The sequence below is a fragment of the Brachyistius frenatus genome, unplaced genomic scaffold (genome assembly GCF_029030835.1).
Source record: "Brachyistius frenatus isolate BFR_SWC_R1_liver_20210118 unplaced genomic scaffold, ASM2903083v1 Contig_83, whole genome shotgun sequence".
NCBI classification, from domain to species: Eukaryota; Metazoa; Chordata; class Actinopteri; family Embiotocidae; genus Brachyistius; species Brachyistius frenatus.
Window position 1 is genome coordinate 1,000,240 of NW_027210682.1, and position 23,006 is coordinate 1,023,245.

The 23,006-nt window shown below is 39.8% G+C and overlaps 2 protein-coding genes across 7 annotated transcripts; both read right to left on the reverse strand.

Annotated features, from left to right (window-relative positions):
* Positions 1 to 509: 509 nt before the first annotated feature.
* On the reverse strand, positions 510 to 8,149 carry LOC138627283 (acyl-CoA dehydrogenase family member 11-like). The gene is made up of 15 exons (XM_069709513.1): positions 8,093 to 8,149; positions 7,061 to 7,356; positions 6,318 to 6,541; positions 6,133 to 6,232; positions 5,427 to 5,544; positions 5,043 to 5,185; positions 4,807 to 4,959; positions 3,318 to 3,412; positions 3,118 to 3,217; positions 2,881 to 3,021; positions 2,473 to 2,565; positions 2,295 to 2,402; positions 2,021 to 2,192; positions 1,487 to 1,553; positions 510 to 1,377 (listed from the first exon to the last, which is right to left on the reverse strand). Exons 2-15 carry the CDS (start codon positions 7,337 to 7,339, stop codon positions 1,263 to 1,265), a joined length of 1,908 nt encoding a protein of 635 aa, XP_069565614.1. The 5' UTR covers positions 7,340 to 7,356; positions 8,093 to 8,149; the 3' UTR covers positions 510 to 1,262.
* Positions 8,150 to 9,238: 1,089 nt separating this feature from the next.
* Positions 9,239 to 22,990, reverse strand: morc2 (MORC family CW-type zinc finger 2). Of its 6 annotated transcripts, none has more exons than XM_069709426.1 (28): positions 22,908 to 22,990; positions 22,090 to 22,244; positions 20,016 to 20,069; positions 19,850 to 19,884; positions 19,418 to 19,486; positions 19,201 to 19,291; positions 19,001 to 19,109; positions 18,457 to 18,616; positions 17,985 to 18,096; positions 17,152 to 17,277; positions 16,985 to 17,064; positions 16,817 to 16,899; positions 16,421 to 16,506; positions 15,984 to 16,124; positions 15,747 to 15,901; positions 14,545 to 14,673; positions 14,329 to 14,434; positions 14,059 to 14,191; positions 13,901 to 13,984; positions 13,355 to 13,606; positions 12,989 to 13,249; positions 11,980 to 12,069; positions 11,589 to 11,646; positions 11,345 to 11,483; positions 11,089 to 11,256; positions 10,876 to 10,969; positions 10,452 to 10,640; positions 9,239 to 10,307 (listed from the first exon to the last, which is right to left on the reverse strand). In XM_069709426.1, exons 2-28 carry the CDS (start codon positions 22,155 to 22,157, stop codon positions 10,239 to 10,241), a joined length of 3,141 nt encoding a protein of 1,046 aa, XP_069565527.1. In that variant the 5' UTR covers positions 22,158 to 22,244; positions 22,908 to 22,990; the 3' UTR covers positions 9,239 to 10,238. The 6 variants fall into 6 exon arrangements, with proteins under 6 accessions (XP_069565527.1, XP_069565523.1, XP_069565525.1 ...); XM_069709422.1 differs by having other exon boundaries at positions 11,345 to 11,498; XM_069709424.1 differs by having other exon boundaries at positions 11,345 to 11,498; positions 22,895 to 22,976.
* Positions 22,991 to 23,006: the final 16 nt, after the last annotated feature.

Genomic DNA, 23,006 nt, shown 5'->3' on the forward strand with positions numbered 1-23,006 from the left:
AACAATAAATTATTATCGGTAAAGGATAAAGAATGTCTTATAATACTGAGAGTGTAATTTTCCAAAATACAGTAGGCTACAATTGATATTGTGCAATCACATAATTAGTTTTTGTCAAACAGAAAACTCTACCTCCTGCTTCATAAAATTAATCTGTAGGGAAGTCAACGTTCCCTGACCTGAGGATTACAGTTTTTTTGTAACCTTTGGAGAACATTTCCACAACAAAATGTTGCTCCTACTTTCTTGAAATAACCTTCAGGGAGCATTTCATGAAGGTTCCTAAATGGTTTCACAATCTTCAACAATAATAACATTTAAAAAACGTTCCTAGAGCGTTCTTTAAAGGCAAAAACTGTAAACTGCAGGGAATTCCCTGACTGTTACTGTTTGATGGGTAAAGCTGTCAAATACACGCAGTGGAGAAAAAAGAAGTACGATGTGCTTTTGAAATACAATTACAAGTCATTTAAAGTAAATGTAGTGAAGCGGAAAAAAAATTACCAGGGTGTGTACTTATTTTATTTTTTTATCAATTTATTTTTAAAAAGCTACTGTGCAACACTTGGCAGCATTGTTAGCATGCTCTCCTTAAACCTTGTTTACAGTTTTAAGGAACAACAACACAATGACTCAGTAAACACACAAGTAAATGAATCTCAATACAATTGAAAAGAAATAGCAATTATTTAAATGTTGTTAAATTGCCATGTTCACATTATTCTAACAGTTTCAGAGCTGACACATCTTGCACATAATTTTTTTCCAACAGCACTAGAAGGCAGCATGTATGTAAAAAAAGCTCCAACCTTTGGAAGTTTGGTCTAGTTACACTGTGGGCTGTTGATGTTCGCTTTCTGTCGCTGTTAAGGGGTAATACGTGTGGAAATGATCATAACTGTGAAAATTCTGGGGTTTTATGTTAATTAGGCACTTTTTAAGCATTCAGGGCTCTAAAATCACACTGCAAAAATTTCAATTTAGAGCTCCATTTATTGCAGCCAAAAATTGAGATATTCTATATCCAAAATATTAAATCACATAAATGCTCAACACAGACAGAACCAACTACATTGTATTAAAAACTCAATTCTCAATTTCAGTGCTATATTTTTTTTCAGGACTGGATTTTCATTTTTTTGTAAAAAATGACCTCACATATTGGGAAAACCGTGATAACATTTGTCAGTGTGCCACTGTGTTAGAGTGGGGACTCAGTAAAGGCAGATTAAATCAGAAATCTATCAGTAATCAATGATCATTCAGCCTTGTATCGGTCGGTCGTAGACCAGTGCAGCATCAAGTGGTGGCGTGCTAGAATCATAGTAGCCTCTCCCTTGTTTAGTTGCCACAGGACACAACTCCTGTTCACACCACCTGATCACAGAAAATAAAAGCATATATGGTAAATGTATGAAAGTTTGAGCTGTATTTTTTGAGAGTAGAGTGATTTAATTTAAATTTATTTTCTTTTCTTTTTTTTTACCTCAGAGCTGCGTAGGTGTCAGATGGAGAAGCTCTTTTCCAGCATGCATGATCAATGAGAAGGGCACCTTATAACATACAGATTAAAGAGAGAGTGATGTGTGTGTCGGAAAAATGGGATTTTGTTTGGCAAGATGACACGATGATTGACTGATTTTTATTATTAATAAATTCGATGATTAGTTTGTCTGTAAGATGGAACGTACATCAGCCCAAGGTAATGTTTTCAAACTGCTTGTTATATTTGAACCTCTGTCCCAAAGTTTGTGACAAATTCAAACATCGTAATTGAGAAGCTGAAACCAGAGAATATTTGGCATTTTGTTTAAAACAATGATTCAATTATAGAAACAGACAGTTGATTTTCTGTTGATCAACTGATTGATTAATCATCTAATTGTTGCAGCACTTGTTTTATGTGTGTGTGTGTGTGTGTGTGTGTGTGTGTGTGTGTGTGTGTGTGTGTGTGTGTGTGTGTGTGTGTGTGTGTGTGTGTGTGTGTGTGTGTGTGTGTGTGTGTGTGTGTGGTACCCACCTGTGTAGATGCGAGCCAGACTGTATGCCAGGTCTCTGGCTGCTTGTTCCAGGTAGCTCGGTCCCCTGGTAGCTGCGACCTGAACAAATTCCTCCAGTTCAGAGAGAGCACCGCCGACTGCCTCCACAGCTGGGGCCAGCGAGGAAACGCTCGAGGCATCGGCAAGCAGGGACTACAAGGAGAAGAAAACAAGTGTACCTCACATCCCTGTGCAGCTCCCTCATGGGCTATAGTAAGCAAACTTGCCAGACAGGATCTGCTCTCGAACCCGTACCTTGGCATGAGTGAAGAAAGCGTGAAGAACCATTCCTGAGCTGCGAGCCACACAGCGCAGCACATCCAGAGACAGAACATTAGTTGTACCCTCCCATATACTCAACACCTGAGAGGAAAAGAGACAAGTCAGCTTGAAAATTACAGAGAGACTGTTGAATAGTTGGTGTTGAGTTCACCTGTGCATCACGAAGTATTCCAGGCAGCCCGGTATCCTCGATGTAGCCCTGGCCACCAAAGCTTTCCAAACCCTCCGACACCACAGCCACCGCCTGTGACAACAAAACATCAAAACAATCAGTGGTAAACAGTCTGAACTTATATAGTGCCTTTTTTCCTATAAAATGCTTCACAATATTTAATTTCCATTCACACACATACTCGGGCACCAAGGGCAACAGAGCTGCCATGCAAAGTGCTTGCCTACTATAGGGAGCAACTTGGGGTTCAGTGTCTTGCCCAAGGACACTTCATCATGTGGACAAGAAGAGGCGGGGATTGAGCCCCAACCCTGAGATTAGAAGTCTACACAGCGGCCCCCCCAATTAAAATTGCCAGATTTTCACACATGTACGAGCTGAGTGCACCTGCTTCCCAGTGTACAGTTTGACCACAGGGGTGAGCAGACGTAGGAGGTGTGCATCAAGCTGGGTCGCCGTGCCGCTTTCCTCTCTGCCCAACAGACGACACAAGTCCATCACCAGAAGAAAGGCTCCACGAGTCTCCACCTGTCCACGTCAGGAGCACACATGGATGAGGCATGATGGTAAGCAGAGTCCAGAGTTGGTGCAGTTTGTTCCCTCCCCCCATCTTTACCATCTTACCTCCATTCTAGCAAGAGTCCCCATGTGCAGTGGGTGGTCTTTAAGAAGCTTTCCAAAGGCAGTGCGGCGACTGGCATAGTCACGAGCTAACTGGAGCACCCTGTGAATACACACAAATACAGACGTTGTTAATCAGCTGACTTGTAGGGTTAGTAGAAATCAGTGCAAGATGCAATGCAGACGTGTGAGTATTATCCTGCCTTCTCATTGCTGCTGCTGCAGAGATGCTATTGTGGATCCTGGTTATAGTTAGCATGTTAGCAATGGAGGCCACACCTCTCCCTTCCTCCGAGAGCTGTTGTTGTAGAAAACAGATTAAGATGTCAAAAGATTTTTGAAATAGTCATTTGATGTCAAAACAATTCAGCTAGTTTAGTTTGACATACGAGGACAAGGTGTGTTGTTTCTGAAACATTTTGTATTGTTTTTCCAAATGAAAGGTTGTTGCAGTGGAGCAGACGCAAAGACACCCTAGCTGCAAATGTTTAAAAGTTACAAAAAAAAAAGAAGAAAAGATTTCCAGCTTGTAACAATGATCACGCTGCAGCCACTTGTGGCAACTAATGTTCTGCAGGTTTTTTTTTTTTTTTTTTATAAAGCAGAGCTGTATAACCAATCCATAATACACAAATATTCAACATGTTCAGCCCTAATGTGAGTGTGCTGTCAATTGACAGTGTTCTCCCACAATGAACTGCACAAAGGAAATGGAGAAGATGCTCACTGCTCGACAAAATTATACAAACTGTGGACGGTGGAGAAACCGCTCCAGAAGGTTTATAGGAAACAAACACAAAAGTTATACACTATACAGTGACATTTCAAAGTCAGTGTGATTGACATAACGTCATACTAACTGTACAATTTCCTGACGCTACAAAATGGGACAGTACGTTGATGTTTTTGTTTACTAACTGCTTCAGTAGTATGTCAAGGGACTAAGTGATGGGGTATGCTTACTGTTACACTATTCATTAACATTGAGAAAAAAATATTAACTTTTAAGAAATTACATCCAAGTGAACCCTAAGTACAGAGTTTTCATATTAGAATTAAGAAGCGCCTCTTTATCTTTCCTTTATATGGACTCTTCAAATGGATCAGGGGAATGAATGCACAGCTAAATACACTAAAAACACAAAACCAGTCCAGAAAAAAAAACTCCCAGTGACCTTTCAGGTGGCTGTACTTATTGTTTCAGTTTGCTGGTGTTTGTGACTGACTTAGTCTGGCTGTCACTGACTCGTGCCAGATCACGTCATTGGCAGCGATCACAGTTTATAATCTCACACAAGCTGACTATGTACTACCTGCCTTTTTGAAGCGGGTGCAGTTGTGCACAAATTATTTTCTCAGTAGTTGGTGGAATAAAATCCTAATATCATGCAAGTTGCTTTGTGTATTTACAAGCTGACATAAAGATGAAATGGGAAATCAAGGGTTGTTTATGTTGGTTTACTTCTAGCCTTGTTGTGGTCAATGACTTCTTGTTATAGAGGACTGAAAAACAAGATCACCGTGAATTTTCCATTTTGGCAGAGTAACGCAGAAAGGTCCTGCTTATTCCCACTGCACTTTAGTATAAACCAAGTAAGCTGAACCTGACTTTGTTGAAACAGTGTTATTGATTAGATCTACAGAGGCTAGAGAAGGAGTACACAGTTTATCATTAGTGTAATCAACAATGACCCTTTGTGCTGGCAGGCCATCCAGCAGTAACTCAGCAGTCGGCATCTGTCGCGTTCCCAGCTTGTCCTTCAGTCTCTGTACCTCTACGCCCCTCAGTCGGCCTTCCTCGTCTCGACTCACCTCCGCATAAAAAAGAGACAAACCCTTGCTACCCTGTGGGACATAGACAAGCAAAGAGTCAACGAAAGCTCTTTCACAGTGTGCGGTGACAGATTCGTGAAAGAAGTCATCAGTACCGGTGTAGTTGCTCCTGTTCTGTCCTGCACTCTGGCCAGTGTGAGAGTCATATCTGCATCTGTAGCAGACGTGAACCACTTGAAGCCGTGTAGTTTGTATGAACCATCTGTTTGGGGAACAGCCACCGTCTCAGTGCCGCTGGCTGGGGACAATGACAGGTAAATCATGAAGCATTACAATGTACTATATGACAAAACCCAAAAGCTGTAGCTGCCTCCACAGATAACTCGTGACAACAATGAACTGTCACTGGGACACACTGGATATCATTTTAGGAGTTTAGAAGATTTTCCTTATAAAATCTTAACCACTGTCGTGACCTTTGAACTCTTTCAAATACACAAACTGGTTCTCATAGAACAAATGTGAGTGTCACTACTGACCCACATCAGATCCTCCCTGTCTCTCCGTCATCCACTGCCCTGACGTCCAGAAACGTTCAGGCTTACGGCTGGTCAAACGACTGTAGGCTTCCTCTACAGGCCACAAGACACCTGTGGACTTCTCATACACAGCCAAACAATTAATCACTATGATTGCAAGCTAAAAAAACAAAAAACAAAACAAGGATCCCATTAAGATAAAATCCCAGTTTAAATGGAGCTGCTAAATTATTTAGTAATCCACCCCTCATTCTCTAATTGTACAGTACATTTTTTTAAAAGAGCAGGCATATTTTTTAATTTATTCATGATGAGGGCACGCTCACAAGGGCACACAACTTTTCCTTGCTTTGAGCATTAGTTTGCAAGCCCCACAAGCTGTGGAAACCTTGTTTTGAATTGATTAAGTTCAGTTTTAGTCCAAGTTTGGATAGAGCTACTAAGAATATGTCTTTCCTTTCATTATTGTCATGTCACGCTCTGTCATGCGCAGATGCTTCTGTAAAAAAACATTTACAGAAAATGTTTCTTGATTGTATGCAATCAGGTTTCTGTACAATCACTTCAGTCCCATAATAATTTTCAACGTTCGTTAAAATGTTGTAGAGTTGCAGAGAGATCAGTAAATCCCAAAATTGTATGCTGAATGCTTGGTTTGCAGCTGAGGATAATGTTTGTGTTGGCAGTCATGTTAGTTTGAGCACACCTGGAGGACTTTTGCAGCGCCGTCAGTCATGGCCAGAGGACAAGTGTAGAGGCCAGATGAGGGGGAGAAAATATACAACTTGCTCATCTGGTACACACGACTGGAACACACATATACACAACATGTATTGACTGAAGTATGACATATGAGCTGAACAGAATACTGCAATTGAAAGGCCCCCTGACCTCCACTCCCCAAATGATCTCTCGTAGCCAATGGCAACCAGTCCCTCCTGAGCTGATAGGTCTTTCATGCGTTTCCAGGCCGGGGAAGTCACAATGTGGTCAACTCTGCGACCCCAGGGATCAAAGTGCACCAATCGTGGAGGAGTGACTTCACACTCTCGACCCCAGCCGTCCACGTCTTTGGCCATGCGCTCTCCAAATGAACACAAGTCTGAGAAAACCGCCTGTGAACAAGTTTAGATGCATAAAATCAATCAGATTATAAACAAGACCTCAGCAGGTTTGACAAAAAACATCGTGTCCAGCTCCAGTTGTCACAAATTGAAGTGCTTTTAAACACTACTTAAATGGAGCCTAGAGTCAAACTTGCTTTGGTATTAACGGTTTGGATTTAGAAAATGACTTACTTGTCAACGTAAGGGAAAAATATGCATCACACAAAAGTGAAGTTTTACGTAATAATTTTTTTTAATTTACCGTGCTTTGAATATGCTGAACTTTCTTTGGCAGCTAATCAAAACAAATCCAACGGCTTGTATCAAAAGACGATGTTATAATATTATAATATACACTTTATATGTATATCATTAGTTAAGCTGAGCCCTGCTGTTCTTAGCCTCTAAAACTACTACAACAGTCTTTCTCAGGTACTACAGAGGATCTCAATGTAGCGTTGTGTCGTGTATTTTCCGTTTAGTACATTTCCAACTGCAACTGAAGGCACAGCTGTGCTCCCTGCTCACCTCATGAGGCAGGTGTCTCCTCAGGTATCCTCTGAGCAAGGCATCCTCTAGAAAAGGGTTCTTCAGCACTGGGCTGTCCTGAAAGAAAGATCCTATCCTGGCTCGGGTAAAGGGCCGGTACCCAGCGGCCTCCCAGAGTTGTTCTTCATCAGATCTTTTTTGTCCTGGCTCAGCTGCACTGGCTGATCTGATGTGGATGAGTGAGCGAGGAACACCATGCCACAATGTGCAGAGGCCTACCGCTGCGCGTCGGTGCAGGAGAGCTGAGCGCACCGACATGACTCAAGACCTGCAGTCTGAAGAGAGAACAGGGAGTCAGCACAACGCCATTAAATGAAGTGGTCAACTGATGCCAGTCAATTACAGGATCATCCACACCCCGAGATTGTTGGTCTCTGTTCCTTTAACAATGATGTTATTTAAAACAGGTTATAATCTACTGATTTTTTTTTTTTAACCCTTAAATTATTTCAGGATTATTTATGGATGTGTAACTTCTCTTTAATTTACATATATGGTAGTTTTAAGATAAATTGCTCCACAAATAAACATTGTCCTGCTACGATCTTCTTAGCTCACAATTGTAAATGTACGTTTTTAACAACATAAAACACTTGTTTACAAAACTAGTTAATTGAGAATAATTACAAAACTGAAATAATAATGCAATTCGGCTAACTTCCGGCCAGTGTGAAGATCACAAAAAACACAGGACAAAAGTGGGTCAGAGTTCATTTGAAAGTTCATATTCTATTTATGCAAATATTAGCTCTCTATTTATATTAGGTTTATTTTTACCTTATTAAATTCTAGTCTAATGGTTAATACGGGTTTATAAACGCTTTGCTAACTGCTTCCCTCTGCAAGCTGGCAACACAGCGGTTAATAAAACAAGCTCAGTCCAAAACGAAGCTTTCTTTTTGAACAGAGCTTTACACAATGCCTTTTAGCAAGTTGACAAACTCGTTCAACACAGAATCACCTGCCAAACAAATGTAAGCTTAACAAATGCAAAGTACATGATAGTCTTACCGAATGTGAACCGAGCTTGCAGTGTTTACAATCACAGCTGTAAACCTTCGCCTTCAAAATAAAAGCTCGTTAGTTTTAATGTGTGAGCGAAGTTGAACAAGCCGCGGCGGCAGAAAAACACCAACACACTCAAGGGAACATAACCTGCCGCATTACAAGTAAATGGTCTGCATGGAAATTCCTACTCAAATGTAGTTGAAGTAGTACAAGTACTGCTTTGGTCCCTCTGACTGATATTTAATTATTTTTGTCATCATTAGATTAATAATACTGAAACATCAGTGTGTAATCAGCACGTTACTGTTGTAGCTGGTTTGAACTACTTTTATATCCATGAATCTGAGGGGAGGTCAGAGGATTACTAGGAGAGGAAAGAAAATACTTCACCACAAATCCATTTTCAGTTTTTTTTACTTCTCTTATTTTTCATTTTTGCCGAGATATTGGATTATTTTAATCATTAATAAAATCAAACCACGTGAAGAATTTACAGGTAAAAAGTGTTTGTGGGAGCTGTTAACAGCTCAGACATCTGAAATGTGACCCTGACCACACAAAATAATAAAAGCACTCAAACAAATGTAGTGGAATAGAAAATGCAATCTTTCCAGCTGAAATTTAGTGGAGTGGAAATATAAAGTGGTATCCAATGAAAATAATCACGTAAAGTACAAGTGCCTCAAAATTATATTTTTTACTTCTGTTAAATTCTTAAAGCAAAGTTACTCAGAAACGATGTCATGCATTCATTGTCATTTGTGAATTTTTCTACCATTAATGGTGAAATTTGGAAACCTGGGTTGCAAACTATTTCCAAATGGCTAAAATTAGGGAGTTAAATCTGCCATTTTGAATACCTTTGAATGCAGTGACTTCCTCATAGTTGCTGCCAGCTGTTTGTGTGCTAAGGCACTCAGGATCAGTCTGTGCCTGAGCTAAAAACTTCAAGAGTTAATAACAGGCAATCCACAGAATACACCATCACGGGTTGCCATAAAAGTCACATTGCTGAATTCAACAATTTCAATTTTTCAATGCTTTCAGCACCACAAACAAAATCATTCACCTTTATTTTACAGGGATGGTGACAGAAATCTCAAGTGATCACAGAAGCTGTGAAAACTAAACCACTGCAAGAACAATATGTTTATGAAACTAACATTTTTAATGGCTTGCCTTTTAACTTTATACTTTACACAAAATGTACAAGTAAATGTAAAGTCCCCATAACCAATATGTTGTTATTTACCACATACAGACATATGTTGCTGAACCTGTTTTATTGTACTAAGTAAATATTTGTCAAAAATACAGAATCCTTTGTTCTAATCAGAACAACAAGACTGAAAGCATGCACTGTTTAATAAAACGTCTCCATTACATGTTAAAAATCTGTTCAAAACAAGGACACAGGCACTGAATAACTATGAACACAGTTTTGCATTCAACTGCGATTTTTTTCTTCTTCCAAAAATAAACACAGAACAGTCATAGCTTAAATGCAGAAGAGATTTTAGGGGATATTCATACTGATAAAACCCAGTAAGAAGTTCTTGTTTGTGGATGTAGCACATCAGCCAACAGTAAAATATTTACCTGGTTTGCTGTCCAGGTTGGAGGAAGATAATGGGAACACTGAAGTGTTTTTAGTGTACAAAAATAAAAGTTACTGTTTAAGTACAGGTTTTCGTACAGAGCACAGGTCAGTCCTCGAGTCATTTGGTGTGGTCAATACTCACCTAACAATGAACCAAAAGAAGGAACAAATGTAGTTTGTCAAACCATTACATGACTATATAAAAGGGAGCATACATCGTAGTAAACCTACACAAATTATTCCAAAACTCAATAAGGATAGGGTGTCTTAAACATAGATTAACATGTATAAGGGAAGGTATATAAAAAGGACTAAAAAGAAAACCAAAACCCAAGAGGATACGCAACAATTCAAAAATAAAACAATCAAACTTATGACAATCTGATTTAACAAGTGGAGGGATCAACAAAGAAAACATCCCCAAATATTAACAGCCAACTACACTTGAGAATGGGTCCTCAGGCAATTGTCAGCAAGTAATGGCTAGATTGAAAACTGCCTATTTATGTCCATGTCCTCTTCTCTTTTATATTTTGTTTTGTGTCTTCTTTAATCACCCTTGGTAAGGAGGTCTTCTATGTAGGCATCAAGTTCATCATCTGTGTTTATGTCAATGTCCTAAAAGTGTATAAAAAAAGGACAACATGATTTCATGCCAGAGTGTGTTTATCATCCATTTTCACCTGGTGCAGCATATTTGGTCATTTTCTGGAAAGATTTAGTTTCATTAATAATGTGCAGATAACTAGTAAGTAGTCTTACCTCCTGTACTTTCTGCAGAAGTGCTACAATATTTGTTCGTAGTTTCTGTAGTTTCTCGTCTGCCTCCTTCAGTTTCACCTCAGTGCTGTTGCTTTTCTCTTCAACAGCTTTGGCCTTGGCATCGGCTCTGCTCTGGTACGAATTACACAGCGACTGGAGACCCGATTCATACTGCTGGAAATACTCTTTCTAAATGGAGGGTGAAAAACACAATGATACAAACACTCAATATTCTGGGGAACAAGACATAGCAGTAAGATGCAAATATGTTCAACTATAATTTCAATCTGTGGTGGTGCTGGATCCTCTCCAGTATCTGATAATTTTATTGATTTAAATTTAAAATAGCATTTATTTTTTTTTACACTTGGGTTCTTCTCTAGACAAAGGATCAATCTATTAAATCATCCATTATCCATCTCACCAAAGGAAAAGCCACCAACTCCTCGACTGTCATGGTGTTAACATCGTCCTTTGGAATCCGGAACGCGGGAGGGAAGAAGTAACGCAGCATTGTCCTTGAAACATGAACAGGACAGTGAACACAGCGCTGTAACATTTCAATACAGACAGATTCTGAAACCGTGTGCCCGGGAAGGTCTGTGATCAAAGCAATAATTCATTGTAACCAGCTCACCTCAACATGGTGACCAGGCTGTCGGTCACCTCTCGACTGGTCCCTGGTTGAGTAGTGTCTGGCTCCATGGCTGCTGGCCCCTTCTCCGCGTCCTGTTGGGTGTCGGGTGTCTGAGAGTTTGGAGATGGTGGCCGCATCAGCCGGACTTCATCGCTCCCCTTAAAAACCCTTTACAAAGACGCACGTAGCACGTTAATCACAAGGCATGTCAACAAAGCATGTTCAGAATGCAGCCTTCCCCGACACTGTATCTTACCATCGGTCTTTAGGGGTGGATCGAGGTACGTAGTCAAACTTAACTTTCCAGCGAACGCTCTGTTTATTCGTCTCCACAGCAATGACTTTGCCGGTGTACCATTCCTTATTGACGCGCACTTCAACCAGCAGACCCTTATCTGCAGGGGGAAAAACTAAAAAAACTTAGTATAAGTACAAGTATAAAATCCACTCTCTCCCGTCCTGTGTGGTACACGTCAGTATAGAGCAGTCCATCACCTCACCTTTCTGAGTGTTTTTAGTGTCGTTCTCTGGTTCCTGCTGTGGAGATTTCTCTGGTGCCTGCAAAAAAATAAAAATAAATAAATAATAATAAAAAATAATGTGTCACCACCAGTAAGAGAACGGTTTCATTGACTAGACAGAGATGTTTTAGTGAGAAATCATCTGCAACCCTTTTAATGAAAAGTCCCAAAATGATCTCGGTCGCTGGGAAAGAGTGAGCATGCTCAGTGGAAGAGAACTGTCACTATGTTAGGAGAATGATGAAAGCGTTAATCTGACAATACACCCATAGGAGCTGAAAGATAAGTGGTCATGATTGTTAGAAGTTGAGAGTAGATGTAGCCCAGCTCTGTTCACAGGTCATGGAGAGAGGGACCCAGCGAAGCTAACCTTTTCTTTAGGGACAGAGGTTGGTGTGGTTGGTAGCTGCCGTGTGGGTTTAGGAACCCCTTTCTTCTCAGGCTGAGAGCGTGTTTTAACCTGCAAGGTCAACAGCAGAGGGGCTCTGATTGGAGGTTCAGTAACCCACTTAGCCACCCAGGAATTCCCATAGTTCCTTGTTTTCTTCACTATTTGAACATGAAACTGTCTTCACATCCACTAAAATAGTGTTGTGAGCTAATTAAGGAGGACTCGCTGCATTTTAGTACAACGTCTCCTGCTATGATTTGTCCAAAGGAACAGGAGTATGCAATCCGAATACAATGCCCAGATTGCAAGACAGTTTGCCATTGTACCTATGCTCCATAAATAATATCATTGAATCGGCACTTATCAGGATTATGGCAGATGAATAAAAATGTCTCTAACTGATTTTCCCACATAAATTAATATAAAAGATCAAATTAATGTAAAACCACTGACAGGCAAACAGTAGTTACAGCTTGTTTTTGTAGAGTGTAGCATTTCTTTTTAATGTTAAACTTGAGTTGTTGTTAGTTGCCCTTGTCTTTATGGATAACAATAAAGATAAGGGAAGTAGGCGAGTAAGCTTTTTTCATATATAGCAAAGGAATGAATGCAGATATAATGATGCAGCAAACAAGCAACCATCTCGATTTTTACAATTGTACTCGTTTGCTTTCTGGAATAAAATTCTCAACGCAAAGACGTGGTACAGACGGAGGAAAAGCAAGCAGCAGCAGGAAAAAGACGGCAGCAAACACCTGAACAGTGCTGTGATGCTGTTGCACACTACACCACACACAAGATTGAGGAGAACACCTCAAGGGTCTATGCGGTGTTACTCCTCTCATTTTGTACACCATGTTCACCATCTTCTTTTGTGTCAAACTTTTCTACAGATATATTTTCAGTAGTATCACAAATCTGCACTACAGTGTTGCTGACCAGATGCCAAGAAGGATCCACTCGTGTGTGAACGACATTGTGAGGTTACCTCGTCGATCTTGCCACGTTTGGGAGGTGGGACCTTCTCTACCACTTTACCGCGATTACTCGCAGCTGTGGCCATCTTGGATTTCTTTGTCTGAGGTTCTTCTTCACTATCCTCCTCACTGTGTTCTTCCTCCTCCTCCTCCTCTTCTTCTTCTTCTTCGTCGTCGTCATCTTCTTTCTCTTCCTCACTGTCCTCCTGCTCTATTATTCTCTTGCGCTGTCCAGCAGCTGCTGGTTTGACAGATGATGCTTTGGTAGATGCCTATTTAAGGAGACAATTATCACAATTTCACAATGTTTTGGGATTTAACTTCCACATGCAGCCATGTTAAATTCCGTTACCCATTGCGTCAAACCAGTAACTTACCCGAGAGCCGCGGCTGGATGGGGTTGTTTTGGCTGTAGCTTTGGGCACAGGCTTTGCTGCAGGTGTAGATGCCTTTGCTGCAGCTCTGGACCTGGATGGTTCAACTCTTGGCGATGGACTCGGCGGGGCGGGAGTTCGGGAAGAGCGTGGAGTAGATGTACGTGCTGGAGGAGCACTCAGGGCATTTTTGAGGTGAGCTGGGAGAGGTGGGGAGCGTGGCCGCGCTATGGACCTTTCAGAAGACCTAGTTGCCTAAATTGGTGTCGTGATAAAAGGAGACAAAACAAACAATCATTTCAGTGAGATAATAAATAAATTTAAAAAAAAAATCTCCATCAAAAGCAAGTTACAATGTGCTAAATTTGTAGATAAATCATCAAAAAAAGAACAATAAATTGGCACTAGGTTGTTTGTATTGAACTTCTTTCAAAGTGCAATCAAATGGTGTCAGGAAGGTGAACTGTTCACAAAACAACATATTTTTTATTCCAATGCTAATAGAATTATTAATAATATAAGACTATAAGAGTTACAGGGAGTTTGTACCTGAGAGGGGCTCTCTGTTGGTTTCATGCTCACTTCCAGTGGGAGCTTTTTTACATCTGCTGCAGATTTGATTGTGGTGGTTTTCTGTTAAGAGTAAATAAAATGTTTATTTCCTGTTACACAAAACAAAGACAAACAACAAAAGATGGTAGAGATACCTGCAAAGTGTTTAATTTGTCCTGCTGCTGTTTGATTTTCTCTACTAGCTCTTTCTGTTTGTCTTCAGCTGTTGCCTTGTCTTTCTTCAAAACACCACATGGAAAATTCTGTTTCTGTTCATGAGCATCACATCTAAAAACCCAAAATACACCAACATCATATAAAACAGCAATTCGGTGAACAAAATGACAAAACAAGCATGCGGAACGTGTAACAAGAAAAGTTCAACTGAATTATAGACATCCAATAAGATTTCATTGTGTTAGCACCTGTCCTGTTTGCTGTCGGGGTTCATGAGACACACCCAACTGTCTGGGTAGCGTTTGTCCACAGCATCCATCTGGAACGGCAGCGTTCGCCACTTTAAACATTTATCTGAAAACCAAATACACGATCAGAGTAAGTTTGAGATCACATGTGTTGCAGCAAGTTGCTTTGTTCAGATGAAGGAAGTCTGTAAATTTGTGCCCGAGTCTGTAACTTACCACACTGAATAGTGAGTGGGATCTCCATGGCGCGACGTCTCTTGTATCTCAACTCCGATGATGGGGGTGCAGACCAGCTGGCAGACAGATAGCCAAATTCATCCCAGAACTTCACTATGCCTTTTTGAGCTGTATAACAAAACACAAATACTCTCAGCAAAAAGTTGCTTGTTAAAATCAGACACAAACTAAATAGAGTAAAAGGTGTAAATGGTCATTCCCGAAGTGGAACAGAACACTTTCCTACTTGTCCCTCACTGCAGCGCCCACAAAACATTTACTTACACTTCTGCTCTAGCTCAATTATTACGCTACTTTTGTCTCTCCCTCTCTCGGTCCTTGCCTTGCTGATGCCACCTGTATCAAATAGGACAGTTATCAATTGGGCCTAGATCCCCTCAAAGCTTAAGTATGTTCCAAATAAAGTGGTTGTCAGCGACTGAAACTGTCAAAATTTTCTAACTTTCCAAAACAGATTATCCAACCAGCGATGAAGCGTGAAGGTGTGAAAGAAAAAAAGGGGTTGAACTACTTCCATCATGATTCATGTGTACAACTCTACCACTAATGCCTTCGATGAAGACCGTTAACAACGGCGTTCACACTGAAGAGTGATCGGGAGGGCAGTGTGATGCATCCAGGAAAAGGGTCACACGCAGGTTCAGGCAATTTTCCTTGGTGATACTGACAACATGTTTAATGACCTGTTTAATCAACCTTTCTTCATTTAAAGAAGTTGCACCTCTCAAGATTGGATGGTAACACGTTGCCAAAGCTATTAATGGATTTCTACAGAGATTGGGACTTGGACGTGACAATGGTAAGAGGATCAGCTGATCTAAAGAGAACAGCACATTAAAAAGGTGTTAAACCTGCTCTTGATATGTTGAAGAATCAGGGTTTTCCAAATCATTACATTAATTATTATTGTATTAAGCTTGCTGTGGTTATTGATCCGAGTTCAGGATCTCAGTATTTTGGTTACAATGTCAGCCCCGAAAATCACTTTTCAAAATATAAAATTCTGCATCATATGGAATTATATCTCGACTGACCCGTTTATCAGAGAGAGTTCTGAATCTCTTGACGTGACTCAGACAATCTGTCACTAACCTGTTTGTAAGGTTTGATTATTTTTCTGTTTTAACTGTACAGGTTAGGTAGAGTTGATGACAGAAATCCAGAATTTAAAGAAAACTTACCAATGTTGGTGTCCTTCCAGTACTGAGCTAAATGCTCCCCCATGGATTTTAGTAAATGTCGATACTCTTTAGCATCCGCAAAGTCCTGTTTGTTGTGAGTAGGCTCAATAACTAAATATGGGACATCCACTACTCCGACCACACCGCCACATGCCCTGAAACACAGACCACATTATTGTTAAACATTTGATTTTGATCCTTCAATGACACTTTTCTGTCTCTGTGTCCTTCACTCACATGCCTCCCTCTAGCTGAGGCCCCGTCTTCTCATACAACTTGATGAGACGAGAGCAATTGTACACAAACATCCCATCCAGGTCCCTCTGTTCAATGTTCACTCCAAATATAAAATGCAACTCCTTGGGCTCCTTCAATGCTCTGCAAAACGACAAAAAAACAAAAAAGGAGACTGAAAGGACAGTACTTTAAAGTGCTTCGTTTGGGGATTCTTTTTGAAGCTCAATCTACTGTTCTCTTAACACGCAAACAAGACGGTAAACTTCAGTTAACATATTTATATGAATATAACATCATTTATATGTGAGAAAATAAAAATCCAAAAATCTAATTTAAAAGGTCACTTTCTTAAATTACCAGATGATGGTATGACAAACACAATTCCAACAGCTGTCTACATCTTTAAAGTGGATGTTTTTCAGTTTTGCTTATCATACTTCTGTTTGGCTTCAAGAATCCTTTTTTTCATTTCAGCATCCCTTCGAAGCATCATGGCTGAATCCTGAACCTTTCTCAGAATTGCCTAAAGGAGCAAAAGAAAGAGGCAGATCTCCTGATTAATTTCGTATTCTATTACATCTCATCTTAATCACATTTTAGTTTACTGTTTTTAAAAAACATTTACGAATCATATTTATTGCCTTGTGTTTCTTTTATGTATTTTTTTATTATTATTATTATCTTAATACCTTTTCTGTCTTATGAAAAGCACTTATTGCTATTTTTCTTGGATGGTACGATGCAATTAAACTTGACGTTCCTAAAACCTTGTTTGCATTCACACAAATATATTTCAATTTGACAATTTAACCAGTATAGCCCTGCTTGCTTACCCGTGAATCTTTTGATAGGTCCTCTCCTAATTTGGCCTCCAATGCCACACGCTTACTATCCGCCTCTCTGGCCTTCTCCTCCGCTGAAATAAATAACACAACATTGTGGAGTTAACTAAAACTAAAGCAAAAATTAGAATTCATCCAATTATTACACCACTGACTCACCGATCTTTGCAAGGTGATCTGCTTTTTTCACTTCTTGCTCAGCGCGAGTTTTGAAACGTGTTGATGAGTATCTATAAACCCTTTTAACAAAAGGAGAGTACCAATGAGAGTCTTGGAACTGCAATTAACAAGTTACAGACACTGCATGGTGCATTATTATTTATTACCTTGGTTTATAAAGACAGCAGGAAAGTCTCTTAGTTCTGACTTTATGTCCCTGGATAAAAATCCTCATGCGTGGGTCGATGTACAAAACAGCAGCATATGCTCTGAATGACCTCCTCTCTGGCTTCCTGTAAAGGGTAGGGGTACATCCATCAACATTCTCAAACATTAATGATCAATGCAAACCAACATCAAAAGAATGCATGTCGAAATCATAATTCCCTTCACCATGGGCGAGTGGTTTCTTTGTTCAAAGCCCCACATTGTATAAATTCAGATTTCCGTTTCTCTATTATTATAAAGCAGGTATAAGTGCTTGAAAATACTGTGAGTGTTAAATTGCTCAGCCAATGGAGACATGCGCACAGCCTGTATTCAACAACTCTGTCGTATGGACCTCTGTGAATTTGTGATGTCACAAACTTATGATCATGTCATATGTCTGTCCTCAGTGTCCAAACTTTTATGGAAAAAGGAAACATTGAGCGATCATTCCATCGTGGAGATGGAAAGCTATTAGACTAAAGAAAACTTGTGGCTGGCTTGGGCTGGATTCCTTCAGAAAATAGACAATCAGAAGAGAGGGTCATTGATGTAAATGCACCATATAGCCACAGACAGAAAACTGCCTGTTCTTGGCAGAGCCCCAAGGAAGAGATGAATTAATGGGATGTTAAACTATACCAAGATGGTTTTTGGTACTTAAAACCACAAAAATATCTTCTTATGGATTTCAAGACTGCAAATAAAACACCAGTAAAGTGCTAAATATGGGTCCTCCGCATAGTTTCATAAAATCCCTTTGCAAATCCCCCAAAGTGATGACAAGACTCACACTCCTTCAGCAGGTGTCCCAGCCATCAGTATATCCTGGTGATCTGTCTCTACATCCAGCTCTGGTTCTCTGTTGTCCATCAGCTTCAGATTATAGATGATCACAAGAGTACCTTTAAATAAAATACAACACAAAAGCAAGTAACAATCAATATTAACCACGTTACTCCCCGACACTAAAGTTCACGGAATGTATTGAATCCATGGACATCACAAAACTAACCTCTTTCCATGGAGACACGTTTGTTTGCTTACAACTAGGGCAGGGCAATATTGATAATATGGCAGTATTGCAATAGAAGACGACATATCATTTTAAATATCATAATTTTGTGATATGCGGTCTTTTTCTGGTTTGAAAAGCTGCATTATATTGAAATTATGTAATGTTCTTAGCAGATTCGTAATACCGATAGAGGTATTTGATCAAAATATTGTAATAGTTGCATTTGTAACCTCCCAGCCCTACTTACCACTGCTGCTTTCGATTTTGTTGAACTGCTCCATCAGCTGTTTTTCATTTTTAAAAGGTGAGTATTTGAAGATCAGTTCCGTCTCTATGGCATACTTCTCTGGATCAGAAGTCAGTGGCTCTTTGGTCTTCTGATCCCAGGAGGGGAGAGGCACTATCACCTGCAGAGATTTTTTTTTTTAAAACAAAAAAAACCTCAGGTACAAATGTTCACAGAAGTTCACTTTCCACATGTTCTGGATAGACCCAGATGTGAACTCAAATTTTGAATCTCTCAAGTTTCTTGCAAATTCACATAGTTTGCATTCCACTATATGTTTGTGAACTTGTTGACGGTCAAAATACTTTCAAAAGTGTCTAATGTGAAATGTTGCCATTGTCACTGCATCACATGTTTATGTGCATTCACTGTACAAATCAATTAACTGTAAAAATATATTAATTAGGCACATATCCAATTGAAGATGATTTAAACCCTTTTTTTGTATGTTTTATTAAAAATGACATCACATGCTCAATAGTTCTATCTATCAGCTGACTCTGACCTCATCAAGTCCCTCCTCTTCATGGAAAGTCCTCGATAGGAAAAGGCAGGTCAGTGCGTTGTCCTTTTTTGTGAACAAAATGAAGTCTTTCCCAATACGCATAGAGCCTCTGTGGGAACAAACACATTTAAATTGTATGTGAAATTGTAGAAACACCAGTGCAAAATCATAATCACTCAGGAACTGGGAGAAGGACTTACGATTTCAGTCCATTTCCATATTGGCCAATCTGAGTGGACTCTGGAGACCGTTTGCTTGACTTTCCAAACTGAATCACATGGGTTGCCTCATCTAATACCAAAAAGGTGTTTCACACACAAAATACATATATCACCAGAAAATCTTGCAAGGAACCCACACAAATATGAACTAAAGAGTAGCTTTAAGTTGTTTGTCTGGTAATTTAATCACACTTACTAGGGTCCATTCCAATACCATCATCCAGAAAACAGAGCATATATCCACCCCGCAGCTCTGGCCTTTTTTCTGTCAGAAAAACAGGAAAGCAAAAGACGGTTAAGGAGCAATGACTCAATATGTATGCTTACATTTGTGAAACTGGGGGAGTCAGTCATGTAGTCACGAATAATCTGGTGCTCCTTTTTATGGTGCTCTGTATTTCTTGTTAACTTTTGTGTTTTGATTGTATATACCTATTGTTGAGTGTATGATTTGGTTTGTCTCTTGTGAATGTGTTATGAGTTGTTGAGTTTCTTTATGTTAAAGGCCCATCTAGGGACGGGAATTGCAAATTAGCTTAGGCTCTAAATGCTGTAGTGTGTCGCATTGTTTATGCTACATACTTGTCCCTACACAAATAAACATTAAATAAAATACTCTGAGGCGTACCTGTGTAGATGTCAATTCGGGTGGCATTAGCGTCTCTGTGAAAGAAAACGTAAAACAACTGTTAGACTTTCCCTTTACTAAAACAAAGATATCGGGCTAGTTCAAGTGTACAAGGCTGCAAAATTTGTCAACAATTACATGATCTGTTGCAAATCATTGTGGGTACCTTGAATTGTCCACAAGCTCTGCCAAGGCTCCAAACAAGAACTCGTGGGTTGTCCTGAAAACAGATCAACAAAAAACAGTAACAATTAACAGGGCTAGCTGGTCAGAAAAAGAGGATGTATAAAAGATCATGTTCTGACAAGATCGGAAATCAACATTGTTCATTTCTGTGGGGTTCGTTATTCAGTTATGCAACTTCTATGTCCTCAAGTGTTTTGACATATAGTGGTGTGAAAAAGTGTTTTTCCCCTTCCTGATTTCTTATTTTTTTGCATGTTTGTCACACTTAAATGTTTCAGATTATCAAACAAATGTAAATATTAGTCAAAGATAACACAAGTAAACACAAAATGCAGTTTTTAAATGAAGGTTTTTATTATTAAGGGAGAAAAAAAAAATCCAAACCCACATGGCCCTGTGTGAAAAAGTGTTTGATCTTTTGGTCTACTTCACTTTGTCAGACAGGTCCTATTTAAGTGATTTCTTGATTGAGAACAAGTGTGGCAGTAATCAGGCCTGGGTGTGGCTAGAGAAATCCAACTCAGGTGTGATAAACCAGTTAAGTTATGTTTTAACAGGAGGGGGCAAACACTTTTTCCACACAGGGCCATGTGGGTTTGGATTTTTTTTTTCTCCCTTAATAATAAAAACCTTCATTTAAAAACTGCATTTTGTGTTTATTTGTTGTTATCTTTGATTAATATTTAAATTTGTTTGATGATCTGAAACATTTAAGTGTGACAAACAAGCAATAAAATAAGAAATCAGGAAGGGGGCAAACACTTTTTCACACCACTGTAGGTGTCAATGAAACCAGAACAGAGGATTGTTACCAAATTGTGCATTACCTGGCTCACTGTAAAACACTCATTCTATTTTGTACGTGCTTTGCCCTTTAACAGGCTTCCCTAGTAGTTAATCCCTCTGAGGCTCCGCCTCAGCATCCTGAGACAGATCTTTGTACTTACTGACCAATCAGAAGTAGAGCTTGCTAGAGCCCCACTGACAACCTATCACAGATATACAAGTGTATGCGTTGGCCAATATAAAAACTTCTTTTACAGAGCATAATAATAAAAAAATAAAAATAAAAAAAGATGCAGTTTGGAGTAAATTGGAAACTGTACTATTTGTGTTTTTTTACAGTCATATTGAATTTTCAGTGAAGTTTATTGTTTCACTGCACTGATGTCAGTGTGGACTATAAATTGAAAAATATCCTGCCTCTATTACATATCTTCATCACCCTTTCACTCATTTAGGAACCATTTGACCACAGCGTCAGTGTCACTTAGAGTATTACATCATTGAACAATTACTTGTTTTTTTCAAAGTGGTAAATTGTCCACTTGATGAAGTGTCAAATTTGATGATAAATGCCCACCTCGTGGACCTGTGCATAATCCCTAAACAGTGTATTTGGAGATTAGCCTAAATCAGACATCACCTGTGTTTCTGAAAGCATTGACTTGTGCACCACTGAATGTTCAAGGGTTCATTTGGGATACATCAAGAGATGATTTTGAGGTTTATTTGCTCTGTTGAAACTGCCTTTTAAAACCATGACTGTGAATGCTGTTGAACCTCCTGCTGTACATATTTCCCATACCACATACATTATAAACCAGCAGAGTAGAGTTTAGAAAACAGAAATGAATAGAAATATCTTGCACTTTTAACATGACATTAAAAGGTTGATGCAAGCGGACTGGAAACTATTTTTGATGGGAAAGTGAAGTCGTAACAAATGCAAACCGATAACATGTTCAAAGATTTCAGCGTTTATCTGCTTTATCAGGATTGAACCTAATCATCTATTTAAAAAGGCATTCTGGGATGGTTTAACCCTTGGTGTAAGATATATTAATGGTGTGCAAGGGTATCATTAATGCTGGGCATAGAGCTGTTGTAACCTCTTCAGCCATCTCTGGGCCTTCAAAAATATGTACATGGAGCAGCTGGTATAATGAGCTATATCTATGTGTAGTTGGTGGTCTAGTCTTCTAAATAGTTATATTAAATGTGTGGTACGAAGTTAAGAAGAACATATTAATTACCGGAAAGCTGGTACTTACGAATTTGTGTGCAGATACTCAAAGGTAAGCTGAGCCCTGCTGAGGTTGCTGTAGCTCGAATAGGCCATGGCCTGTCGTAGTTATTTCCTATTTCCTTCCTGGTCTTCTGTTTGACTCCTTCCTGACCAACCGACCTCTAGTTCCGAGCGTTCATCCTAAAAGCGAAAGACAATCGTTTAAAAAATAAAAAATAAAAAAAATAAAATCGTGTTTTCTAACCTACATCCGTCTTTACTCTACTAACTGACACCTTGGAAATGACCTAACGTTAGCCGGTGTGGACGCCCGACAAACGAACGCCCGTGCCCCGTTACAGGTCTCCGCGCAGGTGAGGGTACCACGTGGGAGGGCCCCTTTCTGGGGGGGTGGAGGAGGGGGTGGTGGTGGAGGAGGAGGAGGGGGGGACAACAAGATGTTATGACTGGGTGCGAAGACCGTCTTCAGGCACGTTGTTAGCCGTGAACACATCAACGTATGTGTATTGAAAGCAGGATCCAGTTGCAGGTCCGGCTCGGTCGCTTCGGTGTAAAACCAGTTAACAACGCGTCATAGACGTTTCAAATGTATGCAGCAACGTTTAATAACGTTTAATGTCGGGCTAACGTGAGTAGCTATCGGATATCAGCGTCTCCGACAGGATGTTTAAAAGGCAACGGTAGCTAGCTAGCTTCACACAGTGGAGACGGTCAGCTAACGTTAGCCGTATCGACTAGTCGTCTGCGACTTTGCAGCAGGCTGAGTTTGAAGGTTGGTTGTTGTTTTTTTCCGCGCGGGTAGAATATTAAACACAATAACGAATAAATACTTTGTAACGTTACGTTTTCTTTTCCCTGTCATGAAACAATCCCCCAGGCCGCGATGAATCCCAACACTTCGACGTCGATGGTTTGTTGGTCTCGCTGGTCTGCAGAAATCCC

Bases quoted from the DNA above. Each gene is read 5' to 3' on its own strand.
- LOC138627283 (XM_069709513.1), bottom strand. From the start codon at position 7,339: ATGTCGGTGCGCTCAGCTCTCCTGCACCGACGCGCAGCGGTAGGCCTC. The intron at 3,413-4,806 runs GTCATTGTTGAT...CTACAACAACAG, and splicing joins ATGGCCTGCCAGCACAAAGG to CTCTCGGAGGAAGGGAGAGG. The intron at 3,218-3,317 runs GCAGGATAATAC...GTGTATTCACAG, and splicing joins GCAGCAGCAGCAATGAGAAG to GGTGCTCCAGTTAGCTCGTG.
- morc2 (XM_069709422.1), bottom strand. From the start codon at position 22,157: ATGGCCTATTCGAGCTACAGCAACCTCAGCAGGGCTCAGCTTACCTTT. The intron at 20,070-22,089 runs GTAAGTACCAGC...ATCTGTTTTCAG, and splicing joins GAGTATCTGCACACAAATTC to GACAACCCACGAGTTCTTGT. The intron at 11,257-11,344 runs GTAAGATACAGT...GTCTTTGTAAAG, and splicing joins TCCACCCCTAAAGACCGATG to GGTTTTTAAGGGGAGCGATG.